Source organism: Oryza brachyantha, chromosome 3 (genome assembly GCF_000231095.2).
Source record: "Oryza brachyantha chromosome 3, ObraRS2, whole genome shotgun sequence".
Taxonomy (NCBI): Eukaryota; Viridiplantae; Streptophyta; class Magnoliopsida; order Poales; family Poaceae; genus Oryza; species Oryza brachyantha.
In genome coordinates this window covers 23822035-23844146 of record NC_023165.2, presented here as the reverse complement: position 1 = coordinate 23844146, position 22112 = coordinate 23822035, and the positions used below count along the sequence as shown (strand labels likewise).

Sequence of the window (22112 nt, the reverse complement as noted above, 5' to 3'; positions counted from 1 at the left end):
TTAATTGGATTGTCTTTAGTGGGTGTAAATAAATTGTTACTTCAAATGGATTGGATTGGGTTGGATTATAGAGACAGATGGATTGATATGGACTGGGTTTGGTTAGGTAATTTTAAGTTTTAAATAGATTTAACCCATAAAGGGCAAATGGATCCTTTAATTGGGTAGCTAATGAATAAGAAAATAGACATACGTGGGACCCACATGTAGAAATTGATCAAAATTTGCACAAAGTTGCTCTTACACATAATAAATCATCACACCAAATTTCAGTCAAATTTGATAAATTTTTATAGTGTGAACACAAGTTTTAAAATTTTAGGTCCGAGTTTATACATACCAAATAGGCGCATCCATTCTAGTAGTGTGGGTTGGATCCATTTTAACTAAATGGTTTGGTGCGGGTTGGACTAAAATTTAAATTGGATTGGTTTGGATTGGATCCTAATAAAAAATAATTAGGGTGGGTTGGTTAGGTAGACTAGATACTAGTAAAAAGATAGATTGAAGTGGATTTGGATTGGATCCAAATCCATTGGCAGGCCTACACGTACGTCGTCCGGACCCGATCGGCTTGGGCGAGTCGATCCGCGGCTAAACGTTACGTACGCCGGCCGTCGTGCTCGGCGCCCTCGCGCCAATAAGTACACGGGCTGCGAACGCGACGACGAGGTACTCATGATCGGGGAGTGCGCCGCTGTGCGCGCGTCCAGAGAGCGAGGCGGCGGCCGGTACGCTCTGGCACGCACGGCGCGTTCGCGCTAGCTGGATATCGCCCCCACGTGTACGGCCCCGCCGATCGATCGAGCGCGTCGCGCGCGGTAGGTAGGTAGGCAGACCTGCCGCGCGCACCGAAACGACGGCGCATGCGCAGCGCGGATCGGCGCGTCGGGCCACGTACGTACGCTAGGGGTGTTGCCGTGTGTGGTCGTCGTCCCTTCCAAAATGGTGTTGCCTGATGGTGGTCGCCGCGCGCGGGCGAGCGATCGATCGATCGACAGGCGCGCCGCGCGCGGTGAGATGGTGGACAGCCAGCACGCCCGCCCAGCGCCTTTGGCCGGCTACGTCCATCGCGTGCACGCTTGCTTCTGCGGAAAACGCTAGCAGCGAGCTGCGTCGTCGAACTCCTCTCTCACCCGCGTGGTCGCATGAGGGCTCGCGAATCTCAATAATATTGTGCGTTTGTGCGCCGCCTGGCCGGCGCACGTAGGGCGGCGCTTGCACTATCTCGTGTCCATGCGCGTGGTGGTGCGCTGTCGGCCACACACATTCTTTACATGGAGAACTAATTTTTCTTGGCAGCTTAGGGCGCTAGCTAGGTAGGTATCGGCCATCTAGATGGAAAACCTGCTAAGAATATAAACAACGAAATTAAGACGGTAACGAAATCAAAAATAATCGGCTGTGATGATATGAAGACGATGAATATAAACAACGAAATTTTTCTTGGCAGCATAGTGTCATATGAAGGAAGTTTTATTTGGAAATTTTGTTGCACAAAATACGTCGTTTACCATTGGCTATTTGGCTGTGATGATCTACAATCGATAATGAGAAAACAACATGATCTTATTAATCGGCTGCTTACTAATTACTGAAATTCATGAGGGGTAAATGAGAGATAGGAGGATATCTTATTTAACTATAGACAGTGTCACAGATTTCGAAAGTAACCGATGGAGAGGGTAAATATGTAGTCTAGATCCATAGTTTTTTTCTGGGCGAAGGGTGGAGTGTCCATGTATATTCGGACATAAACAGTGTGTTGATCGAATCCCTTTCGATTTTGCTTCCGTCAGCGTTTTTCTGCTGCCATGTGGGACAATAATACAGTATTACGGACCATTTTGCGCAATCTGGCTTCTAGAATTTCGTCATGTTTGGTTAATTTGATAACTTGCATCCCAATACCTAATTTTAGAGATTTTATGTATAGGGATATTCAGTTTCATCGTAAAAAATAGTGGTCTTAATTAAGTACCGTGGGTGTGTGCCAATGCCACTATGCAGGAGCAGAGCCAATTGAAAAACTGGTTCTCGGGCACCTTGTCCAGAAAATATTTTATTTAGAGTTTATGTATTTTGACCAGATATGCACCACTCCTAATCCACGTTCACCCACGTGTAGCATTGTAAACTCAGTTCAAAACATTAAGAAACAAGTAAGAGATATCCATTTGTATTTCGTTCAAACTCTGCAGATGTGGGATCGCCAGGTGGAGGTACAAATTGGCAAAGTAGTTAACAGCATGCTTCAGGGGGGAATTTAGACAAGAAACACAAAGAAAACTTAGACAAAAACAGAATTCACCTTCCAAGATAAGATATTATAGACACCAACTTATTGATCACTGGTCACTGAAGCCGTGAGATATGCGTCCAGCAACTTACACATATTACAAATGCAACGATCCGTGCATGCAAATACCAAGTATCATAGGACCAAAACAACACTGTTAATTACGCATGCCTGCACGAGCTAGCATTCGCCCGTACGTGCATGTATGTCTAGCAAAGGACACGGCGCCGTCCGACGAAAGAAATCACGAGCAGTTGGCGCCGGCGGCGGAGGCGTTGCGGCCGCAGTAGTTGAGGACGAGGGGCACGTCGAGCGGCAGGTTGACGGGGATGCCGAGGACGCTGAGCCTGATGGCGGCGCAGAGGCAGGCGGCGACGTCGAGGTTGACGAGGCTCCCCAGCAGCGGGCAGCACCGCTGGCTCGCCGGCACGTTGATCTTCAGCTTGAGCAGCACCAGCACGTCGGCGCACACCTTCAGGTCGGCCAGCGCGTTCGTCGGGCACGGGTTGCCGCGCGGCGGCGACGGGCTCTGCCCGCGCACCATGCCGGCGTGGAGCGCCAGGCTCGCCGCCGCCAGGAGGATCGCGAGGAAACCGGCCGTCGATTTGGAGCTGGCCATCTTGCTCTCGTAACCTGCCTTGTGTAGCGGATCGATCGATCGCTTCTCTTGTGTTTTTTTGTTTTGTTGCGTAGTGTGTGCTTTGCCAGCTTTGCTGGGACCGTGCGAGTATTTATAGACGCGTACGTAGCACTGGCGATGCATGCATGGTGCCTGGTGGTGTGAGATTTTTCTTGCGAGCTCGATCAGTTGGTGGTGCGCGTGTGTACACAAAATTTGGTGGCGACGGCACGGTGTGCAAACAACGATATCCATCCATCATGCACCATGAGTTGCCCTTTTCATAAATGTCCATATCAAAAAAAAAAACAGACACACACAAAAAATCGATGCAAGCAAGAATCACGCGGACCATGTACTATGCCTTTGCCGTGGTGCAGATTGATGTAGGAATGCGTTAATTAGAAACCGGTTAAAAAAAAACTTTACAACTCAACGAGCACTAGCTAGCTGCATCAATATATACCAGAAGAGAGGCCGATCCATAGTGATCCATCCAATACCATCCACAGCTTTTCCGTCATTGTTGCAGGCATGCACGCCGCGTCGCTGCCACGGAAGAACGTAACGTTGACGGGCCAGCCGACATCCGGCCCGCGAGGCGCATGCAGCCGCGTAGCGCGTAGTCGCCATTTGCCGGCGTCCGGGAGTTTCAAAAGGTGAATGGATTGCACCCCACTACACACGAAGCCCCTGTTTGTTTTAGCATAGAACTAGCGTGGTGGCTCGCGCGGACTGTGCAGCTAGCATTATTATAAAATTTTCTCGTATAATAACATATATGCTTTTCTATTTTATTAAAAAATATTAAAAATAGTAATATAATTTTTAAACTCTGAATTACCTGATAAAATTTATACGTTTGATTTTTTGATTAACATACTAATTCATACGTATATAAAGCAAAAGTGATAGATCATTTACTATTAAAATAAATTAATGATATTTAACCACTATGGTATATTTGTTTTTCTTTATTTTTCATCTTTATTTTCAAAATATCAGTGATATTTATCTTCTTAGTATCTCTAATGACATTCTATTATAGCATATATTCATGATAGTTTATAAATTATTCCAAATAAGAAAAATGTGCATCCTTATCAACAACTATTTATTACCGACTTTCTTATATTTTATTTTGTTGTTGTTACTCCTGATTTGGACCATATGAACTCTTCTAGTATGCTGGTATAGGTTTGAGGATTAAATCCTATTACTTAGTTGCATTGTTTTCTATGGACACAATGATAAGGCTATTTTATTTTCTTCCATTAATATGTAAAAAAATTCAATTAACGTGAAAAATGTATTTCTACACGGACTTGCCTTTTAATTTTCTCACTTTTTTTATTCTAAAATACAATTTCATCATTTCTATTTTTCTCTTGATTAATATTGAGATAAGGGTCCATGCAGAAATATATCTAGTTATTCATTTTAGTTTCAAATCCAAATTTTAGTTTTTTTTCTAAATTGTATTTCTACGTGGAGTCTTATCTCGATATTAATTTTAATTTTTATTAATTTTATAATTTGTATTTCTACCCGGGCTCGTTTTTTAATTGTTGCTTTTTATTCATAATATCATATGTTTTAAATCATAATTCTAGTTGGAATCTGTTTTTTTTCTTTTTTACATTAATTTGATGGTTTTTACGCCATCAAAGTGAGCATGGTGAATTATTTTTATTATCTAATTTCTTGATGAAGCTATTTTGGTAAGAGGATTTCTGACACGGCACTGTGATTGCCTTTTGTATTTCCCCCTCATCTATGACGATTGTTTTCCAAATCTAAAACACGCTTATGAAATAAAGATCCAAATTTACTAAGTAAGAAAAAGTCTAAATTTACTAATCCATTACGATTGACTCTTCTTTTATTTTCTCATTATTCACGTAGTTCCAAATTTACTACGTAAGAAATAGTCCAAATTTACTAATCTATTGTCCAATTGACTTTTCTATTTTCCTATTTTGCTCAGTTGAAGTCCGGTCGGGTCCTTGCCTGCCTCTGGCTCGGAAAATTTATTGGATTAACGAACGCATTTGGATAATCAGAGAACGCACTTTATCTCTATTTTTCTTTTCTTTCCTTTAACGGCGCTGCCTAAAAAAACTCATCCGATCCAAAAACTATTATCTCTTTTCTCTTTTATTTTTCTTCGATTAATCTACACCGTTATAATCTGGACCCACCGTGATTTAACGGTGTATATTTTTCAATTTCTCCGATTAACGTGGTAATTTCTAGCCCCCAGAGCGAACGTGGAGTCTCCTTTCAAGCCTGTCTTTATATTATAATAGATAGATAGATAGAAGATAGATAGATAGATAGATAGATAGATAGATAGATTATTATAAACTATATTATAAAAATAATCTAAAACAAACAATTAAATTATTGTGTCACCTTGTTATAATTTAGAGTCATATATTGCTATAGTGTAATAAGCTTCTTCAAGGATATTTTTTTTACGGATTATTCGATGGCTAGAGGCCCACTACCCTTGGTACTTTAAACTAATTACCTACACTAATATGTATTATCTACTTCAGCTTATAATAATCCAGCTTATAGTAATTTGTCTCAATAATAAAGATTATTGTAATCCAAATAAAAAGGAAACAAAGCCTAACAACAATCCTAATACAAGGCATCAGTCATGATTTTTATACCCTCCATATCATAAAGAAACTAGTACTAGACACTAACCTTACCATACAAACACTACTAATTCATATATAAATTTAATGCTACTCATCTATCATCATGTCTTGGGTGTTATGTAGAAAATATGTCTCATACAAAATATAGTTTCTAATTTAAAGATTCATTTAGTTAACAAACAAATATTCGTAGCTCTAGTTTCATCCCCCAAACTCTATAGGAAAAGCCATATTACTCCATTTCATCGTATGATATCTCTTTCTAATTCTAGACATTCCCAATAAAATTTACCTCTTTTCTAATTTCTGACAAACAAGCATTGAGTGAAACGACTCTCCCGCTGTAATATAAGAATCGGCTTTCCAAGAATCCAATCTCTTTTCTAATTTCTGAGTAACAAGAGAGATATTAGAAACTCTTGATCTATCCAGACTCACTGGAAGACCTACATATTTTAAATGAAAAGAACCAGAATTACAACTAAGCATATTAGCTATTCTTTCTTCTTCCATAGTAAAAATACCAATAGAATAGACTTAACTCTTATGATAGTTGATTATCATACCCGGGATATCTTCAAAACAATACAAGAGATATTTTATAGCAATAATCTCTGAATCTATACAAGGAATAAAATTAGTGGTGTCATCTGCATATTGGAGGTGAGTTAAACCTCCAGGAACCAACGTAGCTTCTTGTTGTTGGTGTCTTATTTTTCGATTCTCTACTTTGTTGTCCAGTTTAGAAACTGAAATCTGACAGAACACTCACAAGACCAAGGAGAAGGTTTTGCGTTTGTGACTCGAATGGGGTGTTGGGAATAGGGATAAAAACGGTTTGGAATATTTCCAAAATCCAGACCAGTTTTCGAAAACGGAAATTGTTGGTCGAATTTTTTTCTAGAATTTATCGGAAACAAAAACGAATTCAGATTTTTTCAGAAACGGATACGAATAAGGACAACTTTCTGAAATTTTGCTCGAAATTTCTACATACCTATGCGACATAAATCCACAATATCGGTCCAAGCCCGGCCAACTTTAGCACCTTAGCCTCAAGTTCTTAGTCAAAACATATTGAGAAACACTTTACTTTGCAACAACTTGTATGATGTGCACTTTATTTTATAATATGGTATGTGAATTTTGTAATAATCTATATAATATGCACTTTAATTTCTAATAATTTATAAACTATAGCCTTTATTTGGTACTGATATAATCATTAACAAAGTGATCTATGAAACTAGTTGTAATGATAAAAAGTGGTATGGTTAGTTGCTAATGTCTAAAATTTTTGTTCTAGTATTTTAGAAAAAGATTGGAACATCGGTTTGAGTATTTTTATAGTCGATAAATTTTCGTTACCATATTTGCTCTTATTCGAATTCGCTATGTTTTCGTATTCGATAATATTCGATTCTGTTTTTGTATCTGAGGCTTCTAATTTCGATTTTGATTCCAATTTCAAAAAATATATGGAAACAGAAACAGTAAAGATAATTCCCGAGGTGCTTCCATCCTGGTTGGGAATCGTCTAATATGTATGGGAGTCGGACGGCCTAGATCACAGCTATAGCTGGCCAAATGGGCCTCACAGCATGACATGACATGGCCCAGGGCCGTCTAAGGCACGACCTGGTAAGGCATAAGGCATGAGCTGTTAAGCACGTCTCCTGTAGCAGGACATGTCGTGTCAACCCACGTGCTAAGGCTACGGCCTATCACACATCGTGTTGTGCCGGCCTAGCACATGCCCATAGGAGGCACGCGGGCCAGGAGCACGAGTAGGGCTGCGTTCACCTGCCCATCATCTAACTCCATATCGTTTTTCACGCGCACACTTTCTAAACTGCTAAAGAGTGTATTTTTTATAAAAATTTTCTATAAGAAAGTTACTATAAAAATAATGTTAATTTATTTTATATTTTTTATAATTAATAATTAATTAATCATGTACTAATCTATTACTACGTTTTCGCACCGGATAACTAACCACCATCCTCCCCAGCCGAACATGGCCTAGGTCCGGTTGGCAGCCCGACGGGGCACGAGCCATGAGGAGTTAGGCCCAGGGGCAGTCCCGGGACCATCCAAAAAATTCTCAACTTAAGTGAATATATATAAAATAAATATAGAAGAAAAATATTATTTATTATATTATATATATTGTATGTTTTATTGATTATAATTAAAAATTTATGTAAGTTAAATCACCTAAATAAAATTCTAGATACGTCACTCTGGTTAGGCCGGAGGACGGAACGGAGCTGGTGCTTAGGCTATTTTTGAAAAAAGAAATTAGCTGCCCGCTCGCCTTCGCCGAAGAGGCACAGTCGGACAGGCACCGAGGCGCACTGCCGTAGCCAATTAAGAGAAGTTCAATAGAATAGTGTCAATTCATACAATAGCATAGACTACATAATTAATATGTAGTCTCACTTATTATACACATATGTGTCTTAAAGTCCGTGTTACAGCTGGCTATAAATTAATAGTCTGCTGTCATTTTCTCTCGCCTCTTATCTATTAAAAATATGCTTATTGCCGACTTATATCCTGCTATTTACCTGCTCTAATTAGCCATGCAGCTTATCGGCGCACAGAGGCAGAGGCGCACCGCTACTCCAAGGCTGGGCCTTGCATGCATGCTACTGCGCCAGCATGCTATGCCATGACAGGCCGTGTTTCGGGCCGGTCGGCTACAGTAACCAGGCCGTGTGGTGCCGGCACGGTAGGCTGGGGGTCGGCCCAAGCACGGCCCGCCATAACGTGACATACGTGCTCGGGCTGGCCCATCCAAGCCCGGCCCATTTTGCCAGCTATACGGCCCAGATCGCGGCAAACCAGCCACCGGTGACCGGATCCCCCTCGAACACCGTACAGCAAAATCGCGGCGGCGGCATCCGACCATCGCCGCCCCCGCCGCGATGCCGCCACTTCCGTTGGCGAGGCTCCACCACGGCCTCTCCCTCTCGCTCCTGCGCGGCCGCTCCCCGCACCACCCATGGCCGCCCGCGGCCGACGCGTTCCTCCGCCGCGGGCTCGCCTCGTCCTCCCCCTCCTCTTCCGCCGCCGCCGCCGCGGCGGCGGCGGGCCGGGAGAAGAGCTCGAGGAGGACGATGGCATACCTTATAGGCGTGGCGGCGGCGATGGTCGGCGCCTCCTACGCCGCCGTCCCGCTCTACCGCCGGTTCTGCCAGGCCACCGGCTACGGTGGCACCGTGCAGCGCCGCGAGGTCTGGCCTGCCTTTCCTTAACTCCCTTGCTGGTTCTCTAATCTCTATCTTGATACGCCGTGTTCGGGAACTGCGTGCGATGCTCGGAGCTTGATCAACCCTGTGCTTGATTTTGTCGATAGCATGGTTCCATTATAGGTTTTAGTTTTACAACCTGCTGCTTGGCATGTTACATGCTGAAATTGATGCGGTTTATCGGTTATTTGGACCTTAATATTCAAGTTATATCAAATTTATGGTGCCTTTGTCATGTGGAATCTTTTTTTTGGATGCAATGGGCATGAATATGTTGTTGTATTGACAGTTTGACACATATAATTATGGGTACACAAGATTTTAATCTGTCAATAAATGGCACTTGTGCTCCCGCAGGCTGCATTCTATTGACAGCTATGAATATCTTGCTGGAATTTGCTAAAATGCCCTTTGAGAGGGTGATCTTCAAATGTGTTAGGACTTACAAATGGCGTCAAATAGTTTCTGCTTCATTTTTGGGTGAGGGCTTGCAAAGACAGTTGTTCTCAGTAGACATTATTTAGAAAATGGGATCGTGGATTTCTACGAAAATCATTATATCGTAAGTTTGCTATGAAGTGAACTTTATCCATTACTGGTGTGTTCAAAAGGTTGTGATAAATTTGGCATCTTGTGTAACCTGCTTGTTCAAGTGAGCTTGAACCTGGCATATTATTTGTGGTTTGTAACAATGTTTAGCTCTCTGCAGAGTGTGGAGGACAAGATCTCACGACATGCTCGAGACGGAACTACAACTTCAAGGTGAGTCTTCCTATGCACGGGGTCCAAGTTTTTTCACTACTTCTGTGCTGTCTCCAGTTCAGAAATGCACAATGTAGTGGTTTTTAGAATATTTTTTTCTGTCTATTGATCCTGTTGCGATGTCAGTTCACACTAGTCCTGTATGGCTTTTGCTTGTTGTCTGTTGTGTAAACAGACATTTCGTTTACTGTTCTCTTACATGATCAGATGATGATCTTTCATGCTCTTTCCTAGTGCCTTTTGGCCAATGTGTATGGTTCAGAAGTACCTTCATTTCGAATAGTGGGATGATATGACACCACGTCTGATGCTAGATTTGGATAAAGTTTAACTTTGTATGGCCGTACAGATAGCATTGGCAGCAAGTGCATGCCTATAGCATACTGTGGTGTAATCATGGACTAATTTATTTAGAACAATAGCTGATCTACGCAGAAAATATTGGCTTGAATTTTGAAAGTTTGCATCAATATATTTCTGCATCCATGTATATATTGGAAAACCATTCCCTTTTTGTTTACATGATTATAACTAATTACTAATGATTTCAGGATATTGGTTAAATGGATTTGTTGTTTTTAGTAACATCTGCAATAATCTTGTGTGCTAAATTTAGCAGTGATTCAGTTATTATGGTGACACTTTACTTTCTTTCATGTTGAGACTAAGGCAATAATTATATTTGCAGAGAGATAATTGTTCAATTTAATGCTGACGTTGCTGATGGAATGCCATGGAAATTCATTCCAACACAAAGAGAGGTAATACTGTGGAACTTATGACACAATTTCTAATCCCTTTCCACAGCATATTTATTTACCTATTCCATTTGTAGGTGAAAGTTAAACCTGGTGAAAGTGCTCTTGCATTTTATACTGCTGAAAATCGCAGTTCAGCTCCAATAACTGGTGTATCTACATACAATGTTGCTCCTATGAAGGTAATTCAGCTAAACTTTTCACCTTTAAATGTGTTGTCATGTCCTAGAAGATATAATTTTTGAAACAAGTGGAAATATTTCTGCATTTGCTCTATTGTAGGCCTTCAACTAATTTAACACTAAATCCTGTGTTCTTGATGCTAACTTAAATTAGTGGAGATATGTTGGATAAAATAGCCCCATGCATGTTTCTAGGAAGAAAACTTTGAATTACAATTATATGACTTCCTGTAACTGGTATGTTTGAAAACATATATGTGAAAATTGTAGATAATATAACCTCTGTTTGAGGTGTTGTGACTTGTGAGTTGTTGGGCGCTCAGGCGACTTAACTATCAGTCTATTTATGTTGCTGAGTGGATTTAAGCTGAGGTGTACAGCTATGACATTTAAGCTAACAGGAGTCAGAGTACTACTGTTTTGGTTTACAACTTTTTTGTTCCATCATGTAGGCTGCGATATATTTCAATAAGATACAATGTTTTTGCTTTGAGGAGCAAACGCTTCTTCCAGGGGAGAAGATTGACATGCCGGTACGTTCAATTTGCATTCAATGAAATGGCATGGTTAGTGATATTGTATATGTTGCACTTATTTCACATTTGCATGTCAATTTCAGGTGTTCTTCTACATCGATCCTGAGTTTGAGACAGACCCCAAGATGGAAGGGGTGAACAATATAGTCCTTTCTTACACATTCTTTAAGGTGAACGATAGTTAATTGTATCAGTATCGTAAAGCAAGTAGCAAGATTAGTCCTGTTTAAATACCTTGGCAATCTGTGACGCAAAATTCCTTTCATGCAACACAAGTTAGTTTTTTCTAGTGTGTAGTTTATTGACACGTCTTTCTGGAAAATTTTGCTAATAAACATGTAGGAATTGTTCACATAACAATCAAAATGGTACATTTCTTGATTTGATTTCAAGACACCATGGAGAATAAAGAGATGGCATGCTGCCACCACACTGCGAAAGTGCGAATATTCATGTTGACATTTTGGACCAACGAAGTGAATTTGTTTCATCGGGACAAATTGCAGCCGCGAGGCCCAAAACTTTGGCTAGATACCTGATAATAAGATTTGGACTAGAGAAGGATGGCAAAACTACATCGCGAGGAGTGGAACAAGGCCTTGGGCTAAAATATGATATGTCAAGCCTATAGCTAAAAAAGGTCATTAAGATCCTTTGAATTTCCATCAAAAAGTTAGATATAACCCTACAAGGATTGCTCGAAGCTTGTTATATATGTTCTATATTATAAGATTTTTTTAAGTCTGCGTAGATTTATTCATGTATTAATGTACATGTGTCTATATACATTAGTATATATATATATATAAATATAAACAAGGCCATAAAGTCTTATAAGGCAGAACAGAAGGCATACTACATGAATGTGTTTGACCCTGGCTATTTATTGTTTTTAATTAGATCTCCCTCCATCTATTTGGGCCAAATAAATGAACGTTTATTTTTTATGCAAACTTCAATGATACTTTTCCTACAAATATTCCAGCGTTTGTTTCTAAATGAACTAAAATTTATTTTTAAGATTTAGCACATGCACAGGAGTAAAATTAAACTTTAATTGGCCAACTTGATGCTACGAAAATGTACCTACTGAATTCTAGCTAAAACCATTGCACTGTAGGGTACAGGGTGTCTTGTTTATTTCCTATAAAGTGTGCAGTGTTTTTTCGCTTCTCACCCAAGGCAAAGAACCGCCTACTCTGTCCATGTTAAAATAAATCAACTCTTAGAGTTTAAAATTTATCTCAAAATAAACCAACTTATTCCATACCTACTTTTAATACATAAATTGAAAAAAAATATTTCCTTAATATCCCTTACACACCTACCTACCAATACCACTCCTATGTTAATAAGAATTATTTTACTCATTTATTTCTATTCTTTACTTCACCATGGGAAGCTAGGGATCTTTTTATTTATTAAGAAAGGGAGTAGCTGTTTGCTTTGCACCGTCATTCACTCATTCACCATCTCTCGTTACTTACCACCTCCATCCCAAAATATAATTATTTCTATATTATTTAGCAGAGATTAATATTAAAAATAAATTAATAAAGTGTTCTTTAATAATATGGGATGCATAAAGTTGGGATGGAAGGTGATAGATAAAATAAAAAAAATTTTAAATAAGATGTAATGGAAGTAATAACATAAATATTAAAAATAACAATATTTTGATGCAAGATTTAAATACTAAAAATACTTATATATTGACACGTGTGGAGAAGTTAGTTTCCCTCAAATCTGATTGCAGGGGACTGTAGCCGTATGTGGACGCGAACCGATGCCATACATTATGGAAAAAACAGATTTATGAGTTGTTTGGATTAGTGACTTTTTATAGCCCATTGTCACACCGCAACGTTAATTATGAGTATTAAATATAGACTGATAACAAAACTGATTGTATAAATAAAGACTATTTTATCAGACAAATTTTTAAGCCTAATTAATCAACGATTAGCAAATGTTTATTTTAGCATCACATTCGCTAATCATGTACTAATTAAGCAATAGATTCGTCTCGTCAAATAGTCCAGAGTATGAGGTAAGTTTTATTAATAATCTATATTTAATACTTTTAATTAGTGTCTAAATATAGTAACTAAGAAAAGTTGTATGTAACCAACAGACACTTAAACTGTTTAATGGAGGTTCTAGATATGTCACTGTCATCCTTAGATACGGCTCCGTCGCGTTGCGCTTTGCGGGGGTGATGCCCAGTTGCAAGCAATGGTTGGTGCCCCCCCCCCCCCCCCCCCCCCCCCCTCCCTGTATACGCTGTGGTGTGGTGGGATGGGATGGGAGACGTTGCACGCAAACGGCCGCACGCGCGTCCATGTGCGAGCCCCATCCCTGGTCTCAGTACTAGTACAGTACACGGTAGTACTCCCCGTCCCCGGCCGCCATGTTCCAGGAGGAAACAAGTCGAGAAGTATCGACGCCGGCCTATCACCACCCTCCATCCACAAGCCAACTAGTTTATGTCAGGCGGGCGAGATCACCCCGAATATTGCGGTGCGGTACCCTCTCCTCGCCCGCTGCCGCTGCACGTGGGACCCCACAGGGACAAAACACAGGCAGCGCGCTCCCGGCCCCGCGCGCGCGTCGCGCCAGCGACCGAATCCGCCGTACCGATCGCGCTCTGCACGGCACGGCGGGCGCATCCAAGGGCCATGGGATGGGGTGCGTTACTGCGCTGCGTGGTGTGGTGTGGTGTGGTGTGGTGTGGAGGCGCGCGGAGCCGCGGTTTAGGAAGGGAGGGTGCACCGGTCTCCGTCGCGACCGAATGCCCGCCCACCGCTTCGCCCGCGCCGGCACGCCCACAGCCCCACGTACACCCCAGTGCGCGGGGACCGAGCCGTGCGCGCGCCGCGGAGACGCGGGCGGGCAACCAGAGCGGCCGCGGCACGCAGCGGATCGGCTTTTCCTTTTTTTTTTCTTTCTTTCTTTTTTTTTTTTTTTGCAGCCACTGCGTGCGTGCGTTGGTATGTTTTGACGACGCGGGTGTCGCGAGGGTGTGAGGGACGACGAGAGGAGGAGCTCTGTAGGGGTTGGATTCAGATGTGTCTGAGCTATTCTATATTCTACATTCTACATTTGGTTATTGGTTTCTTTATTTGGATGGTAAGTTGGTAACAAAAAATATTTACTCTGTATCTGTGTGTCTTTATCGTATATCCATATTTCATTTTCATACCACATCTATCTTTATTTTATTAATATATATCAAGTATACATTTCTCCCTCAGTATATATTGTTTAAAAAATATTTTGCATTCTCACCGCTTAGACCAAGGAGATGGCTAAATATGAAAAATATATGGGAAATGGTAGTTGTCGGTACACGATTCCCACAATTGCGACGGTATTCCTAGTGTATACCACCGCAGCGTTTGCGTGCATAAAGACAATTAATTAGTGCTATACTAATTGATAGAAGTTAGCAGTCTATCGGTAACTAATGTGTACACATGGAGTTAATAGTCGTTCTTTTATATAATTTATCTTTTTTATTAAAATTAAGATATTTAATGTATCGGTCATCATATTATTGTTGATATCATATTAGTCGATACTAATTAAGTATTAGCTGGTACCAATACTATAAGGTATCATAGTTTATACATGGCAGAAAACATCCCGTTCTAAATCCGTATACCGTACCGTAGCAAACCAAAATATACGCGAGAAACTAATTAATCGTTCTTTTTACAATATGAGACCGATGAACTGGAAGGCTCTCTGGCGGATCCCATGCGATTTGTGAGAGAAGACAAAGACGAGTCAAAGGCTGCCTATAGCGAGGTGCAGTGTACCAGTACCACTACACGACGGTTCGAGAGGGAGTGATGGGCTGACGTGACGCGTTAGCATACGACTATTTTGGTGGTGAGAAGCGCCCGGGAAGGGGGTTCACGTGTCCACCTTAGAGCGATCTGTTAGATTAGTGAATGATGATGTTTAACGATTAAAATATTTGTTTCACCAATGCGTTCCTGTAAATCCTCTAGATCATCCGTTAATGGCAGGTGTTATTACCGCTTGATATATGTCAGGTTCGAATTCTCACATGCCATTTTGGACAATTTATCCACAGCACGTACGTACGACACTGTCCGTGGACATGTCGCCCACGTTTGAGTCAAAACTTAACTTAGGTCATGTTTAGTTCTTAAAAACTTTCTCAAAACATTATATCGAATCTTTGAAAACTTAAATAGAACATTAAATATAGCTAAAAATAAAAACTAATTATACAATTATGGAAAATCGTAAGACGAATCTTTTTCGTATAATTAGTGTATGATTAGTCATAAGTACTACAGTAACCAATATATGTTGATAATTATTAATTAGGCTCAAAAGATTCGTCTAGCGGTTTTTAGACGAGTTGTGAAATCCGTTTTTTCATTCGTGTCCAAAAACTTCTTTCGATATCCGGTTAAACGATTAATTTTTTGGCAATAAAACAAGACCTTACCTTGCATATATATGTACGCTTTAAGCCTTTAATCAAGATATCCGCGTGATGGAATCGATTCTCTGAGAACAATGCAATCTTGAGCTAGAATTAATCTAGCTATCTACAACTATAAATTAATCTTACTTCCTGAGAAATAGTAGTAATATAAGTGCCGCGGTAGATAGTAGCGTGATTAGACGAATAATTAGCCATTCATTACATTTCACACATACAATTTTAACAAATTAAAAGATCTTAACGAAATCATCTGGTCTATCTTCAACATGCATGTTCCCACTGAACTTGTTGCTGCCGCATCATGTTGTAGTAAAATAAAGTTGTAAACAGAACGTTATATTGTTTTCTATCGCTCTGTTTCACATTTTAAGTCATTTTGGGTTTACTAAGTTAAACATCTTTATACAACCAACATCTATCATACCATATTTATTTCATTTTAATAAGTTTTTATAGTATATTCATTCTGTATTGAAATTTTCCTATATTTTTTTAATTTTGGTCAATCTTAAAATAAATATTACTTAGGACTAAGCACAGTAACTTATAATATGAAATAGATGAATCATAATTTTTATCTGCTTACTCTATTTAAGTAACTTCACCTAGTGTTGCCGAATTAAAGTCACAACAGAACACTGAACTAAAATAGATTATTATTTTCCATTGCATTCTGGCATTTACTGCTAAATGATCAAAAGATTTAATGCCCACCTCTACTGGCAAATATAGCGGGCATACAACCATATTAGCTCTTTCCATGATTGATCGATCAATGCATAGCACAAATGAATCGCATTAAGATTTTGTCGCAATGATTAGATATATATTAATGCTGACAAATCTCTATATACACACAAATAATACACATCGATTAATATATATTTTATATAAAGCTAGAAGAGTAGCTGGGGATTATTCTGCTTCGCCATCACGTGTAAGTTAAAGTCAGCCACCCAGCAGGTACGCAATGTATGTAGGTGTGCCTGCACATCTCCAGTACGCGAATTATTTTTAATTTTAGAACGTATGTTCGAGGAACTATATTATTTTATAATTAGACTATGTTTAATACTTAAATATATAACGCTACACTGTTAATACTTTAAATATGTAACCGTATACGTGACATGCATCCCAAAAAATTTGCTACAACTAACCTCAAATAAAGATTGTCATGGAACAAAAGTATAGACATGAATTCGCTAGGCACAAATGTAAGGTGTTACCAGATATAAATGCACGATTTTAAAAAAAATGAGGAAATTCAAATCATGCTAGTGAACCAAGCGCATATCTAATACGGCTTATGGCGTGACAAAATGAGGCAGCAAACAAACAACCCGGAATTAATTTAGGGGTATTTTACTTTCAATATCTTATTGAAAAGAATTCGACACAAGATTTACACTCATAACATATAAAAGACACCATATTTTAGAATAAATGCAGTAAGTTTTATAACGTAATATATACATTTATATAACTTTTCACAATACTAATGGTCTATGTTAACCACTTCTCATTTAAAACTTATGTCCTTATATCCTCCTACATTAATCCGTTCCTTACTTGTTCGTGCACATCATACTCTTTTCTTCTTAACATGCATGTATTATATTAAAGTTATGTGCAAAGTAAATTTATTTTCACTTTACCGCTTGTTACGTGCTAGTTTGCATATTTCATGTAGTGCAATAAACACTAGAAAGAAGTTTGATTAATAACTTGATTACTAATGCCTTAAAAAGATGGGATAGGATACGCACGGCAGACAATAAAATACATCTCTGTATGCATATACTCCTCACAGTCATATATTTATTTGATGTGCTTAGATAAGAATCATTCAAACTTTTAATATTATAATCCTAAGTAAATTCTCAACTGACTAATTAAAATTGTATACTAGTTATTAGATTTTACTTTGCATACAGTGTAATATAAAATTCATTGTTAAAATCTTGAAAAATTAACTAGATCTTGTTTTAAACACGAAATATCTATGAACATTTTATTTGATTTTCGCAGCGGAAAACTTGCTTTTATAAATAGTATTGCCTCCGTTTTAGATTAATTATAAGACTTTCTGATCTTATCTAAATTCACATGTGTTAATAAATTTAGACACACGTATATATATATATATTAAGACATGAATAAAAGTCTTATAATTTCAAACTGAGAAAATAGAAGAGACGAAATGCAAGTAAACTGAAATGATATACGCGGGAATATAGGTAAAGTTCAGTGCTACTAAGATACGGAGTACAGTACATCACAAACTTTCGATGATATAAAAACGTGAAAGCGCGAGCTTCCAATTTTGCCTAAACTTTATGCCCATCTTGATTCTTGGCGTGCATAAATTCATGCTTGTTTGATGTTGAATAAAAGAATTAACAAAGGAAGCACGCCCATATGTACTTGAAAGAGGTGCTTTTAAATTTCATGCTGCAGTAGTGAGCTACTGAGCTTAGGAAAGTAATAAAGTCAGAGAAAGAAGAGAAACTACCAAGCATCTCCTTTGAGTGTAACAACAAAATCGATCGACCAATGGACGATCATAATAACACATAATTAATTAGTGGCACCGTTAAAACAATAAACCTCATCATCAAGAATCGAATCGGGGAATCAAAAAAAATAGAAAAGAAATTAGCAAAAAAAAAGGGAGGAGTTAATTAAAATGTGAATTATCCCACCCTAGCAATGCAATTGCAATGCCGCCTGCACTACGTACATACGTGCTGCTACTACATGCACATCTCGCTGCCCCTCACCTCCTCGTCGTCCTCGCCGTCGCCGACCATCGCCGGCGACAAGCCCGCTCCCACGTCGCCGCCTCCCCTCGTCGTCGATGATGACGTCTGGGCGCCTCCGCCCACGCCGGCGCCCCCGCTGCCGCCGCCGCCGCCGGCCTTGTGGTTGTGCATCCATACCTTGAAGACTTGCCTATTGACGCCGATCTCCCGGCAGAAGCGCGCCACCTCGTCGTCGCCGGGAGCGCGGCCGGGCTCCCGCTTCGGCATCCGCCACCCGAGCCGCTCGGCGAACCGTAGCATCCGCGTCTTCTGCTCCTCCGTGAACTTGGTCCGCGTCCGCCGCCTCCCCCCGGAGCCGTGCCCGCCGCTGCCGTCGCCGCCGCCGCCGCCTACCCCCATCGCCATGTGCATGTATCCCGGCGCCCCGCCGCCGGGGGACGGCAGCATTGGCGCTTGCGGGCTGACGCCAACGCCAACGCCAACTCCGGCGCCTCCCACCGCCCCCGCGGTGGCGGCGGCGGCGCCGTCGAGGAACGCCTTGCGGTGGAAATTGCGGTGGCATCCGCACGCCGCGCAGAGCAGCCCCGCCGGGTGGCCGTCGTCGGGGGTGTACTCGCAGCATCCGTCGTTCGCGTAGGTGCCCAGCTTCGCCGCGTGGTTGCGCATGCACTCCCTGTACACCTCCCGCGGCCGCTCCTGCTGCTGCTGCTGCTCCATCGATCTCCCTCCCCTTTCCTCCTCGTCTCTTCCTCCTCTCTCTATCTGTATCTTCCTCTCTCTCTCTCTCTACTTCTACTGCAGCTGCGATGTGGCGTGGTGAGCAGCAGCAGCAACAGCTGGGTGCATGCTACGTGGGAGCTAGTGCCTAGTAGCAGCTAGCTCGAAGAGAGGATGCTTGCTTGCTTTGCTTTGCTAGGTCTAAGCTAAGCACAAGCTAGCTGTGACTTTGTGCCTTTGTGCTGGGTTGCACACATGCACGGCTCTCTCAGCGCCCCCATGAGGCCATGAGTAGCGGTAGCACTAGCTAAACACTGTGTGTATGCTGTTGTGGCTGGCCAGTTGGGAGCACGTCGATAAATTTGCTATGGTTATATTATTCTGGATTTGCGCGCAATACGGACAGCACTGGCAGAGGCAGGTCACTCTTTGACTTCTAGGGATCGTGTTTTGAACAGAATCTTTTCAAGGTTTGAGTAGCCCATAGATCTTTAACTTTTTATGCTCCCCTCCCTCCGTGCTAAGGCCCGTTTAGTTTCAAAAATTCTGCCTAAAAACATTACATTAAATCTTTAAACACCTAAATATAGTATTAAATATAGATAAATCGAAAAACTAATTATACAGTTATGTGAGAAATTGTGATACAAATCTTTTGAGCCTAATTAGTACATAATTTATCATAAGTGCTACAGTAACCCACATACGCTAATGACGGATTAATTAGGCTCAAAAGATTCGTCTCGCGGTTTCCACGTCAGCCGTGAAATTCGTTTTTTCATTCATGTCCAAAAACCTAAATCGACATCCGATCAAACATCTGATGTGACATGTAAAAATTTTCATTTCACCAGCTAAACACCCCCTAAAGTACTACACTTGGTCTTATAAAGAAATTATCTTTAAAATAAATTGTCTCGCAATGATTTTATTATTAAAGTAATTATTATATTGGAGTTTGAGAAACTATGGAATAAATTTTTGGGGTTGGAGAAAGCATAGAACAAATGTTTTGGAAATTGAAAAGGTCGATGCCATTTTATTATTTTTGTTATTTACTGGTACGGGTGAGATTGAAAAAAATAAGGTTTTTTCGGAAGGGGAAAGTGCTACAGTACTTTTTATCATGTGAAGTATTTTTTTTCTTTTTCTTTCGATGGATGAAGTTTTTTTGTTGCATGAGTAAATCTTATGCATGCACCACAAGTTTTTTTTTTTAAGATTTACACACATGAGCATGCTTCTTTGGTAGTAGTAGCCACCGCTTGCTCCGATCTACGGTACAAGCATTTTCATTTTATATCACAATATAAGCATTATATATAAAACACTAATTCTAATATGTGGAAATATATATAATTTTAATCAATCGGCAGGGGAGGAATATAAGCAATCCAGAATTTAAAAAAGTACCACTATATTGACTGAAAGAAATTTAGTATTTGCTAAATATACTATAAATTTAGCAGGAGTACAACAAATCTTGAAGTTTCAGATAATTTTAGAATTGTTTTAAAGGATATTTTCTTCAACTACTGTAACTCGGTCTTGACTACTCCGTTCGGCAGGAACGTAAAGAAGGGAATAAAAACTACCCCGTTTTCTGCTAGCGCTCTTTTAAACTGATAGAAGTTGTATTTGCGAAAAAATATATAGCTAAAAATTATTTTTAAAAATATATAACATATTTTTTAAGTTTACAATAATAACTGATACTTAATTTAACTTAACGATCACTAATGAGATGCCTCGTCTTACATTATCTTACACTTCTTGTTGTTATTGTCCCCTCACTCTCAAATTCACCCTCTAGAATTATAGTTTTAACAAAAGAAAAATGTTAACTTTCAGCTACATGTCTGCTCACTGGACTCAGCTGTAAAAATTACTTCTAAACAAATCCAATATTTGAACTAACCAACCTCATGCAAAAAAAAAAGAAGGGGACTAACCTTTTACTCCATGTTTGACTGAGGTGGTGTTTGAATGGAGCTAAATTTTTTTAGCCACATATCATATCGAATGTTTGGATACTTATTATAAATATTAAACGTAGACTATTAATAAAACACATCCATAATCTTAGAGCAATTCACGAGACAAATATGTTGATCCTAATTAATCTATGATTAGCCTATACGATGCTACAGTAAACATGTATTAATTATGGATTAATTAAACTTAAAAATTGTCTTGTGAATTAGCTCTCGTTTCTATAGTTAGTTTTATAATTAGTTTATATTTAATATTTATAATAAGTATTAAACATCTAATGTGACATGGGCTAAAAAAAATTTAACCTAATCTAAACACCCTCTCAATTCTTTTCCTGACCTTTCACCAAGCCCTAGCAGCAGTAGTTCTATAACAATTGGAACACTCCACTGTGTGTAATTATTTGTACTACTCATAATTTGTGAGTGGGGACCTTAACTTGCCATTTCCGGACACAGCTTTCTGCCTTGTTCATACGCCCCCCATGTAGCCGGAATGGCTACAAAACGGTGTTCATTATATTATCCTGCCCGAGCTCACCGGCCGAGGCGATGCTGATTAGGAGGAAAATTAATCAACTAATCGGCATCGGAAATGGAGTTGTAAGACCATGCATGCATGCAACTACGCGAAGGGATATAGTAAAATGAGGCCAGCTTGTTCCCGGTAACGTACATGGTAACGTGATTTCTTTCGTCTTCACAAAGTATAGCCCACCACAGTAATATACTATACTCCATTATTGCATAGTAACTAGGAGTATTTTAGTTGGAAGTATACAGAGACATGTGGTACTTGTTGGCGCTAAATCCACATTCGACGTGGATGCTCTGGGTTTCGGCCGCGTGCGTGCCAGTGATTCTTTCCCCTTTTTTTTGTTTTTGCTAGTGAATAATTTAGTTGCAAGAGACAGCGATCCAATGACCCACTCCGTTCGTCGGGGATAGCTAGCTATAGCTCGTTTTTTTCTCTCATAAAACTTTGGCTGTTTGGTTTCTTCCGAAAAGGGCATCAACTAGGAAGCCGGTGGTCCTCACCGCGCTGCCGCCGTTGCATGAATTATTGAA

At 40.0% G+C, this 22112-nt stretch overlaps 3 protein-coding genes across 5 annotated transcripts; 1 reads left to right on the top strand and 2 right to left on the bottom strand.

Annotated features, from left to right (window-relative positions):
• Nucleotides 1–2177: 2177 nt before the first annotated feature.
• On the bottom strand, nt 2178–2988 carry LOC102717608 (cortical cell-delineating protein-like). Its single transcript, XM_040522490.1, has one exon. It carries the CDS (start codon nt 2916–2918, stop codon nt 2544–2546), a length of 375 nt encoding a protein of 124 aa, XP_040378424.1. The 5' UTR covers nt 2919–2988; the 3' UTR covers nt 2178–2543.
• A 5471-nt stretch (nt 2989–8459) lies between these two features.
• On the top strand, nt 8460–11948 carry LOC102716304 (cytochrome c oxidase assembly protein COX11, mitochondrial). Of its 3 annotated transcripts, none has more exons than XM_040522233.1 (7): nt 8460–8829; nt 9554–9606; nt 10295–10367; nt 10442–10546; nt 10999–11079; nt 11166–11252; nt 11589–11948. In XM_040522233.1, exons 1-7 carry the CDS (start codon nt 8521–8523, stop codon nt 11619–11621), a joined length of 741 nt encoding a protein of 246 aa, XP_040378167.1. In that variant the 5' UTR covers nt 8460–8520; the 3' UTR covers nt 11622–11948. The 3 variants fall into 3 exon arrangements, with proteins under 3 accessions (XP_040378167.1, XP_006650503.2, XP_040378168.1); XM_006650440.3 differs by having other exon boundaries at nt 11425–11947; XM_040522234.1 differs by having other exon boundaries at nt 11166–11938.
• A 6278-nt stretch (nt 11949–18226) lies between these two features.
• LOC121053837 (zinc-finger homeodomain protein 11-like) lies at nt 18227–19050 on the bottom strand. Its single transcript, XM_040521804.1, has one exon. The coding sequence runs from the start codon at nt 19048–19050 to the stop codon at nt 18325–18327; it is 726 nt and encodes a 241-aa protein (XP_040377738.1). The 3' UTR covers nt 18227–18324.
• Nucleotides 19051–22112: the final 3062 nt, after the last annotated feature.